A 12,979-nucleotide genomic window follows, 5' to 3' on the forward strand; every position below is an offset into this window, starting at 1 on the left:
CCAGTTTGCCATGCTGTGTGTCCCTACACCTATGAGGTCCAGGTCCAAGGTGTCCCAGAAAAGACATGAGTTTCCCTAGCCTTTAAGTCACCACCATGTGACAGGTATTCCAATAGTTAAAACCTTACTACAATTAGCCAAGTATTGATAGCATCTGTGGCTCAGCCCAGGGAAGAGCAGCAGGGCTCCACAGCAAGCCAGAGACTGAGTTCTCTGACTTTGTGGAGCTTAGAGCCCCGTGAGGAGCCCCACATAAGTGCCTGCAAGTGATTCAGATTAGACAAAGAAGGCTGGGCACAGAAAGAGATCTGAGCTGGAAGATGGTCCAGAGCCAACACAACAGCAAAAGAACAGGTGTGCTCAGAGGACAACTGAGTCCCAAAGAGGAACCCAGAAGCAGTGAAGTTGAGCACATCTTTTAAGCAGGCAAGTCTCCAAAGGGAAGGAAGTCAGAGGCTCAGAGAACTCAGGCAGATTCTCCTGATGGAAGCCACAGGACAGAAACAGGAGTCTCTTTCTTTCTAGGAAGTAACATCAATTGTTTCTGGTTGGTTCCACATGTGTACATCCAACTTCAGGGCCCAGGTGGTCTAGTCAACATCTAGCCCTCCTCCCTAGCACCATGACAACAGCCCTTCCTTGTTACCCTGCAGTCTATGAGACAAGCCGACCATGTTCGCCACCGATAGCATACCACCCCAGAATAGCAGGAAGAAAGGAAGCCGGAAAAGTTTTCATGGAACCCCTTGACACACCACCCTAGGCATCAGCTCATGCATAACCAAGTAAGAGTGGTACAAAGAGCAGCAGACAGCAAGCACCTGTTCATTTAACATTTCATGGGAAAATGGGAACAACCATAGGACATCCATGACAGACCCAAGTTACAACCCACCCAGTTTTATCTGAGTAAGCCAATGAATTTATGGGGTTTAATTCCAGAGCTTGGGGGAGGTCAGGTCACTTACATAAACATGGACACCCCCCACCCCAGCAGCTACATCAACATGACGACTCTCATCCCATCATGAAAACAGTGTCATGGAGTCCCCCTCTCAGTTAATCTCCCACTTCCTCTATATTCTAGCATCTTCTGAGACCACTTGTAGTTGGAGAAGAGCAGGAGGGGTAATGGCTGGAACTCCAGGTGAGGGTTCTTCCTTCTTCTGTCTAGCTAATGGGAACTCTGACCATTTTCACAGATCTATCAGCGTTATGCTCTTCTGACTCCATTGCCATGGCTACTGGGCCAAGGTTATCTCTACTCCAGAGATGGCAGTGGGACCATCACCTCTTTGGAGGAAAAGGACACAGGACTACAGTACCACACATTGGGTCTCTATCAGTCTTAAATTTGGACCTCTTTTTTTATGGGGCTGGGGGGGTCAGCAGGTTGGTTTTGGTTTTTCAAGACAGAGTTTCTCTGTATAACAGCCCTGGCTGTCCAATAACTTACTTTGTAGACCAGGCCAGGCTGGCCTTGAACTCAGAGAGATCTGCCTCTGTCTCCCAAGTGCTGGGATTAAAGGCATGGGCCACCAACGCCTGGCTTATACTAGGGATTCTAATGAGTCCTCCAGTTTCCAGCCAGCATCAGTGTGGAGTAGCCAGCTTTTCTTAGTGGTGGACTTCTGTCCAAATGATTGACAAGTCCACTTAGATGAACTTTTCAGGGAGAGAGAGTGTGCTTCTGTAATCTTCCCTTTGGTTTCTACCCAGAGTTAGAGGGACCAGATGTTGTCATACTTTGGTATTAGGTGTCAGAATTAGAGAAGCCAGGCCTTAAGCAGAGAGGGCTACATGCAAAACAAAAACCAAAAAAATCAAACAAACAAACAAAAAAACCCCATATCTGGCATACCTCTCCCCTGCCTTCCAAATCAGCTAGCTCCCTGACAGAGTCACACTGAGTCAAACATTAGCCAAGCCCATTCCTCTACCCAGAGAATGAGTGACCTCTGTTAAGTAGCCAAAGTCACATGTCCCTCCCTCCCCACCCTCAGTCATACAGCAGAGGTGAAGAGGTTGACTGTTAACTAAGTGTACTTCCTCAAAATGAAACCACAACCCACCTCCCCCACCCCAAAAAAAACAAACCTTAAGAGTAGCCACTTTGACAAGACCAAAGCCTCTAACTTGTGCTGTGCTGCCTGCTGGCCTGAATGAATCTCTTGCCTGAAGGAAGATTCAACTCAGTTCCTCTGTTTATTGCAACACCCCCTTCCTTGAACAATAGGAAAACATTTGGCCGGAGAAGTCCCTGAGGATAGCCCCACCCCCATGATCAGTTCTGGACCACACACCCCTGTTTCCCTGACAATATCCTAATTTCAAAAAGGGAAAACAACACAGTTGCCCCTCCTTAAAATTTGAAATACCAAATACAGGGAGGAGGGTAGAGGTGGAAAGACTTTGCTTAAGCCCAGTAAATAAAGATGTCTCCTCTGGTGATTGGAGCTTTTTTATAAAACCTTTTATTTAATGCCCTACCCCCATCCCCTCTCTTGGTTTTTTGAGACAGGCTTTCTCTGTGCAGCCATGGCTATCCTAGAACTCGCTCTGTAGACCATGCTAGCCTCAAATTCAGAGATCTGCCTGTCCCTTCCTCCTCAGTGATGGGACTAAAAGCTTAGTTAATTTTCTTTAATCTACACTGCTGCAGGGTTTGGGGCTAGAACAGAGTCCAGAGAGATGCCAGCCAGTCAGCCTGCCACCAAACAAGTAGGACATGTAGAAAATGAGGTAACCAGCCACGAGCCACGTGGCAAAGCATAAATAGAAATATGGGTTAGATTAAGTGTAAGAGTGAGCTAGTAACAAGCCTGAGCTTTCGGCCGAACATATTACGATCATTTATATTCATAGGCAGCCTCTGAGTTGGTTATTGGGGACCAGATGGTTGGGACAGGAAAAGTCAGTTTACAACCATACACAGCTACCTCATCTGAAATAAAGATTCATGTTGGATAATACCATATTGATTTTCACTTTACAACATAAGTAAACAGGGCTGGCTGAATTCTGACAGTGTTTCCTTTCACCCAGAGACAGATCCTGTATTGATCTAATTTGGTGGGGAAAGGAAGACCGCTTGTTTTCTTTGTGAATAAAGAATCTGATAGAGACCAGCAGGGAGTATGGATACTGGAAAATGGGAATCACAGATGCCAGGAAGACTACAGTGAGAAGACCTGGCTGAAGACTGAAGACTGGGGCACCAGCAGGAAGTTCCACATGCCACATGTAGTCCTGGAGGCAGTTTCCCGACTGGAGGGATAGAAGAATGGATGTGAAACAATTCTGTAACACTGTAACATTGGGAATGGATGTAAAACAATTCTATAACACTAACATTGGGAATGGATCTGAAACAATTCTTTAACACTGTAACATTGGGAATGGATGGGAAACAGTTCTGTAACACTGTAACACTGGATTCCTAGTACCTTATTTGTAAGAACCACAGCTTACACTGCACAAAGAGGTCACCCTAAAAATGTGAGAACCAGACTCTCACAGGATCCCAGAAGGCCACAGAGGAAGAAGGCAAGTGAGGTTGAAGGAGGGCAGAGGTGAGCAGGGCAACCATGGAGCCACACACACATTTCTCAAAGCACATGGTTCGGATCTGTGCTCCCTAGCAGCCAAGGTGGAAAGGATGCAGAGTTGCAAGTAGAAGTTCATCATGGGGAAGGCAGTGTTCACTGATGCTCAAAATTCCACCCAGGATCCCATAGCAAGAACACTGTTGCGGCGCCATGGGCCACGTCAGGAAACACCCACTGCGTGCCATCCCTGCTCCTGCTGGGCTTGTACTACACACGTGTGAAGTGAATCCTGAGGCCCAGCCCCTGTAAGGGAGGAATGAGGGTCTTTCACATTCCTCCAACAAGGAAGTCCCCAAATTCCTTGATTGTGACTACCTTCAAAACAGTCTCAAATACACACAGAAAGCTGGGTGCAGAGGTTCATGCCTGTAATCTGACTACTTGGAATGCAGAAGCAGGAGGATGACCAGAGCCAAACGGATTGATACATGCCCATAATATCAGCCTGAGGGAGGTTGAGGCAGAAGGATTGAATTTGAAGCCTGCCCCCACACCCCAAGGAAGACAGGGTGAACTCTCCCACTTTCATAACTGAATTTAGGTCCCAGTCCTCTGAGAAGGGCAAACAGGTATCTTTGCCAACGAAGGGCATCTATCTCCAAGGCGCTTACACTCAGGGTTGAGGGAGAGAACAAACACGGAGGGCCCAAGTCAGCCTCCCAGTATCTCAAGGACAAACCCAGCAGCCCCTTCTGAGTCAGGTCCAAGCTTGTGCAGATGCGTCCAAAAACGATAAGACTAAACCTCAGCCAATTAAATATACTAGCCAGGTAGGTAACTGCCCCTAAAACTCCCCTTAGCTATATGCAAAAGGAACTTCTGCATCCCTCTAGGGTTCCTTGCCATTTTGAGCAGGTGAGTGACCCCACATGCATGATGGTATAATAAACACTCTTTGTCTTTGCGTACTATTTGCATACTATTGAGCGTTTTCAGACCCTACAAGGGTTTGGGGAAATTGCTCAGTGGTAGAGTACTTCTCTAGAGTGTGTGAGGCCCTGGGTTCCACCCCTAGAACAACAGCCATCACACACACACACACACACACACACACACACACACACACACACACACACCAGCTGGCCCTGCACAGCACCAGCTCAGTGACCTTTCCTTTCCTGTCCATTGTGGGTATAGACTGAGGCCTTGTCCTTCTGAAATGTGTCAAAACCTTCTTAAGAATGCCTACGTCCCCAGGAAGCCCTGGTTTTCCAGAAGAGTTGGGTAGGGATGCACTTGATGACCTTCATCATTTCTTCAATCAGGAATCCTGAGGCAAACAGTAAAAGTTCAAGTCCTACACCTGCTCCTGGTCATCCCCTGACTCCCTGAGTCCACTGCCGAAGAGATCTCAGCTGACCCCTAACCACAAGGGAGCTGGATTAGATGGCAATATGGAATGTTGTTCACTCAACTAAGTATCTGTTAGTATGTGGCATGAATGTGTGTTTGTGAGAGAGCAGCACTACCCACAGGTACCTCTCCCAGTATGTCCCCTAGATGAGTCCTTTGTGTTGTTGTGGGCACCCGTGAGAACCACACCTGAAGAATGAGGAGCCAAGTCTTCCTTGCTGTTGGTCATCACCATCTAGGGACTCACATGGATTCCAAGATTTAATAAACACATTACAGGAATTTACTTTAAAGATTTGTTGTGTGTGAATTCACGCATGTGCAGCTGTGAGCACCTTTGCATGAAGAAGCCAGCAGAGGGTGTTGAATCCTTCAGAGTTGAAGTTACAGGTATCAGTGAGATGTCCAGCTTACATTGTGATGGAATCCAAATTCTGTCCCTCAGAATTAACTGCTGAGCCATCTTGTCAGTCTCATAAATATCTGTTGTCTTCGTGATTTTTCTGGCTTCAATAACTCAGAGGACACAGTTCACTTAGTTTTATTCTGAGAAGAAAAAAAGATTATGACAATGGAAAGATAAGCTCACTGAATTTAGGTTGGAGGTAGCAGGATTCCCCAGTTCCTGAACTGATAGGAAAGGCTGCTTGATATCCTCTATCTACAGCAGGAGTGGGGAATGTCTTGATTGGCCCCCCTCATGAATACACAGGACATATACAAACCCCGTAGACAGGACTGGGTCACATCACAGACCTTACTACTGGCAGTAGAATCTAGGAAGCAACAGAGCAGGTGCTGTGGTCTGAGGAACCCCAAAGGCAGGCGATGTTCAGGGCCCTAGGCTCTCCTGCTCAAAGGTATGCCTGCCACAGGACCATTTTAGCCAGCATGTCACCAGGCTGGGTCATGGGACCTGAGGTCCTTCAGCTTCAGAAGTCTTTGGAAGCTGGTTTTCCAGGGTGACCAGGCTTCCTCCCAATTTCCTCCCTTCCTCTCCCACCTCTGGCCTCCCAGACCAGCCTCACTCAGGAGAAAACCATTTGGAATACAAAAGAACAAAAGACTGTGACCCTGGGGTCTGTTTACCAGACTTCCCCCCACACCCCCACACCCCCACACACCCACACACCCCCACCCCCCCACACCCCCCATAAGGACCCCAGCTCTGTTTCTTCACCATTGCTGCTTCAGGGTTCTGATGTCACTTCTCTGCCCTGCCCACCATTTCAGATTATCCAAATCACCTGCATCCAAAAAGTGTGCCTCCCACCCACCCCCTCCCCCGACTTGAAGACTCTGATCTCCCCTCCGCCTCCACCTTTCCAGACCAGTCCAGATCTGCCTATGTTCTATTGGGGCTCAGGAACTGCCGAATTTCCTCCTGGGCCCTGATTCTGGGATCAGACCTGTGGCTCACAGTGATGGAGGGGATTCTGCTCTGCCTGGTGTGTTCAGGAAAGAAAAAGGAGCACCAGGACCAGGGTGTGACTCCAGGAGGGTCACAGGAGAACTCTCCCCACTTCTCGAGGCTCTCTGTCCCTCCACCCGCTCAAGGAGCAGCCACCCCCCTGGGAGCCATGGTGGAGGGAAAGTAGACTCCAGCTCCTCCCCAGGTGCCTCAGTCAAGGGCAGGGTCCCAAAGGTGTTGCAAGGGATCCCAGCAGGACTGAGCCTGCCAGTGGTGGTGCAAGGAAGCAGAGAGTCATGACCAGGTTGCTCCTGGTGCTCTGGGCGTCTCTGGTGTCTGTGGAGCTCGCCCGAGGCTTGGCGAATAGGGTACCAGGTAAGGGACGGACAGGGCTGGAGGGGCATGGGATGGGGGTGGGATCCGGCCTGCGCTGCCCACCCACTGCCGCACATTTTTACCACAGCCGGAAACCTGAGCTGCTTCCAGTGTTTCAAGGTCCACCGACTCAACCGGTGTCAGCCCAAGGTGTGCCAGCCAGATGAAAAAGTCTGCCACAGCAACGAGGTGCTCCTTTACACGAGTGAGTCCTTCCTCCGGCCTGGAAGGCTCCAGGGCCAGTGGCAACACTGCGCCCCAGCCCTACACCCTCAGGCCCAATGCGTCCTCTAAGTGCTGGACTACATGGGAAGATGTGGTCCGAATTTTGGCTGTTCCTTTTGCTCTCCCAATTGCCATATCTGTTCCTATGTCACTCCTTCTGGAACTCACCCCGGGACAAAGGCTCTACTGTGACATTGAATTCCCAAATGAACAAGCGTGGCATGGCCAGCCAGCCGTGGACAGGTTTGCCAAGGCCACCCACTCACCTTGGGGTAACATAGGGTTGTGAAAGCAATGGGACCTTAGGTAAGATCGACCTTAGATAGGATGATGGAATAAAAGCCAACAAGATACTTTTCCCATCTCCATGGAAAGGTGAAGATAGGAAAATGTACAGAAACCAGAGGTGGTCTGACAGATCTTTGGAGAACACCCATGGTGGTAGTAGTTGCTTCAGCCTTGCTTAGCTCCCTAGGACCCTGCAGATGCCTCAGAGCTGCCTCCTCTCTTGAGGTAAAAGTCCTGAGCCTGGCTGCAGAGTAATTCATAAAGTTTAGGCATCTCCTGTTTCCTAGCTTCCTGAGAATAACAGCTTGATTAGGCCTAGGACAAGCCCTGAAGGGGTGGTACAGTGTGAGCCTCAGGCAGAGCGGCCCTGATAAACTGTCCTTTGTAGTAGTATGTATCCTCGGGCACTGCAAGCTGCCTCGGGCGGGCTCTTACTAATGTGTTCCCTCCTTCATAGTTAAGTCAGGTTAAAGCCACCTTTTCCCAAGTGGGATTTTCCCCCAAGGAGTTCAGGAGGTTCCCCAGGGCGAGGCCCCTGTTCTCTTCAGTGGCAACCCTGCCCCTACAGTCTTTTTCAAAATACAGTGAAGGGATTTGTGTAGTGAAGATTTGGAAGCTGATGAACTACTTTACACCTTTCTCCAACTTTTTTTTTCAGTCTTGAATCCTTCACCCTGGTGCCCCACCCCCAGATTTTTGTTCAGTTGCTTTTGAGTCTAAAGGTAACAGTTGGGCTTCTGAGCAGGGAGTAGGCTCTGAGGACTCCCTTTTGGGTGCTATCTGTTCTCAGAAGATCTGATGTACTCACTGGGGAAGACTGTAAGGGCCATCTGCTAGAGCGCCCTTGGTCATCCCAAGTTCTGTGCCACCAAGCAATAGACTCTTTGGTGACCAGTTCTTTTCCACTTTGCACCCTTTACTCCACCTCCTGGTCCAGCTGGGGCTGCTAGAGAGAAGCCCCAGCTCTTTGCTATATCCCAGGTTGGTGGTGACTCTGGGTAGGAGACCTCCCATCACTCTGTGGACAGTGCCTGAGAAAGGACAACACAAGGTGGCCCAGCAGGGCCATTTCCAGCCATCTACATGGGAAGCTTCTCCCCCACATCTCCCACCTAGCCTCAGGGTTTTAGGACCGCAAGCTATCTCTTTTCTTCTGCAGATTCAAGGAGAAAAATCCAGATCAGCAAGAGCTGTGCTGTCCGATGTCCCAACTCCAACAGCCAGTTTGAGTGGACACTTACCAAAGGAATTCAGGCCAGAATCATCAGACGATGCTGTTCAGAGCATCTCTGCAACAGAGCACCCGACACCCAGGAGAGGTTCAGGGCCCTGACAGGGAGGATCCTGCTGCCAATGGGTCTAGGCCTCTTCAGCACCCTGTTGTGAAGACCATTGCCCTGTGACACCCCCTCCACCCGTGTAGCACCTCTTGTCTTCCCCCTCTAATGGCTATCCCACCTCCATCCATTCCAGGACTTGCAAGGTGGAAGGGACACCATGCCCTTTGCTCAGGACCCAGCAGTCTGCTCCTACCCGACATCTTGACTCAGGCCGTGGAAATAAAGCCCTGTTGTTCCTCATGAAGACAGACAAGGGGGGAATTTCTAATGCAGGCCACGGGCTTCTTTGAGAAAGAAAAGAAAAGGAAAAGAAGCAATATAACTCTCACACACACACCTCATAAAAGAAGTTTCCTTTTGCAATATATGGAGACTGCCACAAAGATCCAAAATTGATCAAAAGGCAGAGAATAAGTGACCATGGGGTGTCTAACGCCAGCTGATACATCTGTAACACAGTCCCCACACCTAAGGCTCAGGAAACATCACAGAAGACATGTGAGAAGATTCTAAGAGCTTCAGGACTAGGATGCCTGCTGCACGAAAGTGTCCTCTAGTCAGGGGAACCCCAACCACGAATCTCAACTATTGGGTCGCCTGAACAATACCAACATCGTGACTCCAGGTGTCACACTAATGTGGACAGGGGAAATTTCTCCAGGCCCTGTCTCTAGATAAAGAGCTGTAGGTGGTCAATGGCTGCTGAGCGAAGGAGAATCAGTCTTCCCCAGGCATAATCTCCCGCTTAGGTTGTCCCTGTGGTCCGTCCTGGACACAAGAACATATACATGAAGCTAAATGGACTCAGTATGTTTGTAGGTGTGGGGCAAATTGGAACAGTCTGTGGGAGATGGCAGTCCAACCTGGTCTTGGTGCCAGAGATGCCCACACAGACATGAACTCTGAGCATAGGCAAAGAGGGTACCAGAAAATTCTCAGCAGCTCCAGGTAGCAGTGGCCACAAAACCAAACAGCAAATGCCTGAGCTCTGAGAGAAGGGAGCTCACTCCTCCAAGTGGATCGGCTGAGCTTACCCACCCAGGCTGCCATCAACCCTGGGCCTTCCACCCTCTTCATCTTTCCTGGGACCTTGATGTGACTGCACGGGAGTGGGGAGTGTCCTCTGTGGAATCTGGAGCTCCAGGTCTCCAGCCAAAAGGAGAGATTTCAGATAATAGCAAAATGCCCAAAGCACTCAAGGGATGGGTCTCTGGGAAGCAATCCCATCACCGAGCTTCAGGCTAGCAGTGAATCCAAACACTGCCAACACTTGGAAAAGTGAGCTGCCCAGAGTCATTCTCTATCCATAGCACATGGGTCTGCATCTGCAGCAGCTGCTGAAGCAAAGGGGCTGGTCAACCTGCTCCATCAGAGTCGAAGAGGGTTCAGCTTCACAGCAGAGCACTGCAATCACTTCTTATACTGAAGATCATGGAAACCCCAGTAGCGAGGATGAGGATGCTCAACAGAGGTTGAGGTGGTTTGAGTGAGCAATGTCCCCCATAAGCCCAGTATTGAACACTTAGTCCCAGGTTAGTGGTGATGTTTGAGATGGAGCATTTAGGAGGTGCAACCTTGCTGGAGTCAGTATGTCACTGGGGGGGTGGGGGGGGGGGGGGTTACAGTTCATAGCCTAGTCCACCTCCAATTCTCTCTCTCCCTCCCTCCCTCTCTTCCTCCCTCTTCCTCACCTTTCTCTCTGCTTTGTGTTTGCTGTTGAATATGTAACCACTCAGCTTCCTGCTCCAGCTGCCTGTTACCATACCTCCACTGCCATTCTAGACTCCCCCTCTGGAATCGTAAGCTCAAATAAACCCGTCAGTCACTTTTGCTCACGGTGTTTTATCACAGCAACAAAAAGTAACTCATACAGATGCCAATGCTGAGATGACATGGAAAATGGGATACTGGGACAGCACGGCGGCTTTGATGTAAATATACATGGTAAGGGCAAGCAGTTTGGGTGTAAGCGGGAAAGTATGAAATCTGCTCAGCAAGAAAGCAGGACCTCAAAGAGCAGCTGATGGAGGCATACAATATAAAGACATCATTGCCAAAGTAAAGAAAAAGGGGACCCAACATGAGGTCGAAGGTGACAGCCAGACTCATGCAGAAGAGCCAGGGAAGACATGAGCAGGTCAACACCAGAAAGTGTGTGTGTGTGTGTGTGTGTGTGTGTGTGTGTGTGTGTGTGTGTGTGTGTGGCAGGTTTCCCAGAGGCAGAGGAGAAGTAATGCAGTGGAAGAAACATGGGAAGAAATGATAGGGTTCGGGGTTAGCTCAGTGATGAAGTGGTTTGCCCAGCATGTGATGACCCGTCCCACGGGCCAGGTTATTCGAGGGTCTCGAGGAGGGTCCACCTGTAAACCAAAGGGGGGAGAGGGAAAGGAGACCAGGCGCATGGAGGAAGACAAAGTCAGTCTAAGTTGTGTCTAGGTCTCGTTTATTGACTGGGTGTTGAGGCTTATAAGCAGGGCTTCAGGTAGGGAGGGGGAGCAGGGGAAGCAGGGAGAGAGAAAATTCCTAAGGGAGGGGTCAGGGGCGAGGTCGCTTTGATCCCGGGCCCCCTGCAGCTGACAGGCTCCAGAAAGTTTATCTAATCGCATCTCCTGCAAAAATTAGGCCAGGAACCTCTTATCTAGTCGCATATCCTGCAGTTAGGCCAGGAACCTCTTGTCAAGGCTTGACAAAGTCCAGGACACAGCTGTCTGGAGTCGGTCCCCAACAATGTGAGACTCTGAGACTGGTCCCCAAACCAGAAAGAAAGGCAGGCAGGCAAGAAGGAAATGTCTCATCTCAGAGAAAGGCGTAAAGTGTGCTCCAGAATCAATAAACCCCAAACAGACTAAATCTAAAGAAGTTCATATATTATATTGCACATATCATAATCACGAGACGAGAAGGTGTGATATGGGGAAGTGGTCATGGCCATGGTGGCCCTGGACAGAGCAGTGGTAGGAATATGGGGTGGCATTCAGAGAGCTGACCCAGAGAGGAGAATATGTGTGAGGTCCTGCTCTAGACTCAAGAGACATGGGCTGGACAAGCTAGTGAGCTGAGACCTAGGGCAGGAGGAGGGAGGAAATGTCAGGGAATGTGGGAGAAGCCAAGTAAGAACTAGGGTGGTGCCAAATGTGTGATTTTGATCATTACACCATAGATACGTGAAAAATTAGTGTTTGAGCATAAAGAGTACAGAATAATTCTTATACTGATTTTTTTTTCAACTTTTGTTTGTTTTGTTTTTAGAGATAGGGTCTCATGTAGCCAAGGCTCGTCTTGAATTTCTGATCCTCCTGCCTCCACTCACATGCTGGAGTTATGGGTGTAGGACTCGGCACCCAGCTTTCTTTATTTGCAACATTTTTTTTGGGGGGGGGAGGCCATTTTCAAGACAGGGTTTCTCTGTGTAGCTCTGGCTGGCCTGGAACTCACAAAGATCTACTTGCCTCTGTCTCCCAAGTGCTAGGATTAAAGGTGTGTGCCACCATGCCCAGCTTTTTTTTCTTGCAACTTGAAAAAAAATAAATCTAAAATTATTTCAAAATGGAAAATGAACCCCTCAGCTGAATATTAACTTATATTCTTCCCAATAAACATTGCTCCCATCCCCTAGACTTCCAGAAAGAAGCCAGATTTTTCTCACTCATCCCTTCAAACTACTTTACAGTTCTCATGGGAAATGTTGTATGGCTTGAATCTGTGTGGGAGACTGTAGCTGCCTTTTTCATTATTAATTTCCAGCTTAAAGCTGGGAGGTGGTAAAAGGGTCACAGAGGAGGAGATCAGGACACGGGTGAAGGGAGATAAGATCTGAACACTTTGAACGAAAGCAATGAACTGAGAGGCACAGCCGAACTTGCTTCTCACACACCTGAGTGCCAGGGGCATTCAGTTACCTGCACAGTGAGGACCTGAGGGGCCCACCTGACCAGTTTGTTCTGCTAAACATGAACTTGATAAGATAAACTGTCCTCAAGGTCCTCAACACTCGGCCCCACCCCTTCAGGGCGGGTGGGGTACACTGCTGACCTCAGCCATTCACATCTCAGGTAGAATTAGGAACCACCGCTCAGGATGGAGCCACGAAGGGGTGTGTTATGGGAAGGAGGGCCCAGTGCTGGTTCTGGTACTGTGTGGCTCAGCTGTTCCTCCTGCCAGGCCCCAGGGGGTGCAGTTTAAGGAAGCCTCCTGACATCTTCTGTCCTCTACCAGGGCTCAGCCAGGTTGGGAAAGGGGTTGTTTTATGGTACATTGACCCAACAGAACACATGCAAATGGCATGAGGCAGGGGCTGGGGGCAGGGGTTCATGGGAGGAGAGCAGGAGGTTGGAGATACGGCCTCACCACACACATCATAAAAGGGCCTGGTGGTCAGC

The 12,979-nt window shown here is 49.3% G+C and overlaps 1 protein-coding gene across 1 annotated transcript; it reads left to right on the forward strand.

The window, feature by feature from the left end:
* The first annotated feature begins 6,668 nt into the window (after positions 1 to 6,668).
* On the forward strand, positions 6,669 to 8,646 carry Ly6l (lymphocyte antigen 6 family member L). Its single transcript, XM_052747442.1, has 3 exons — positions 6,669 to 6,747; positions 6,836 to 6,952; positions 8,420 to 8,646. Exons 1-3 carry the CDS (start codon positions 6,669 to 6,671, stop codon positions 8,644 to 8,646), a joined length of 423 nt encoding a protein of 140 aa, XP_052603402.1.
* Positions 8,647 to 12,979: the final 4,333 nt, after the last annotated feature.

The sequence above is a fragment of the Peromyscus californicus genome, unplaced genomic scaffold (genome assembly GCF_007827085.1).
Source record: "Peromyscus californicus insignis strain IS unplaced genomic scaffold, ASM782708v3 Scaffold_20__1_contigs__length_68692818, whole genome shotgun sequence".
NCBI lineage: Eukaryota > Metazoa > Chordata > Mammalia > Rodentia > Cricetidae > Peromyscus > Peromyscus californicus.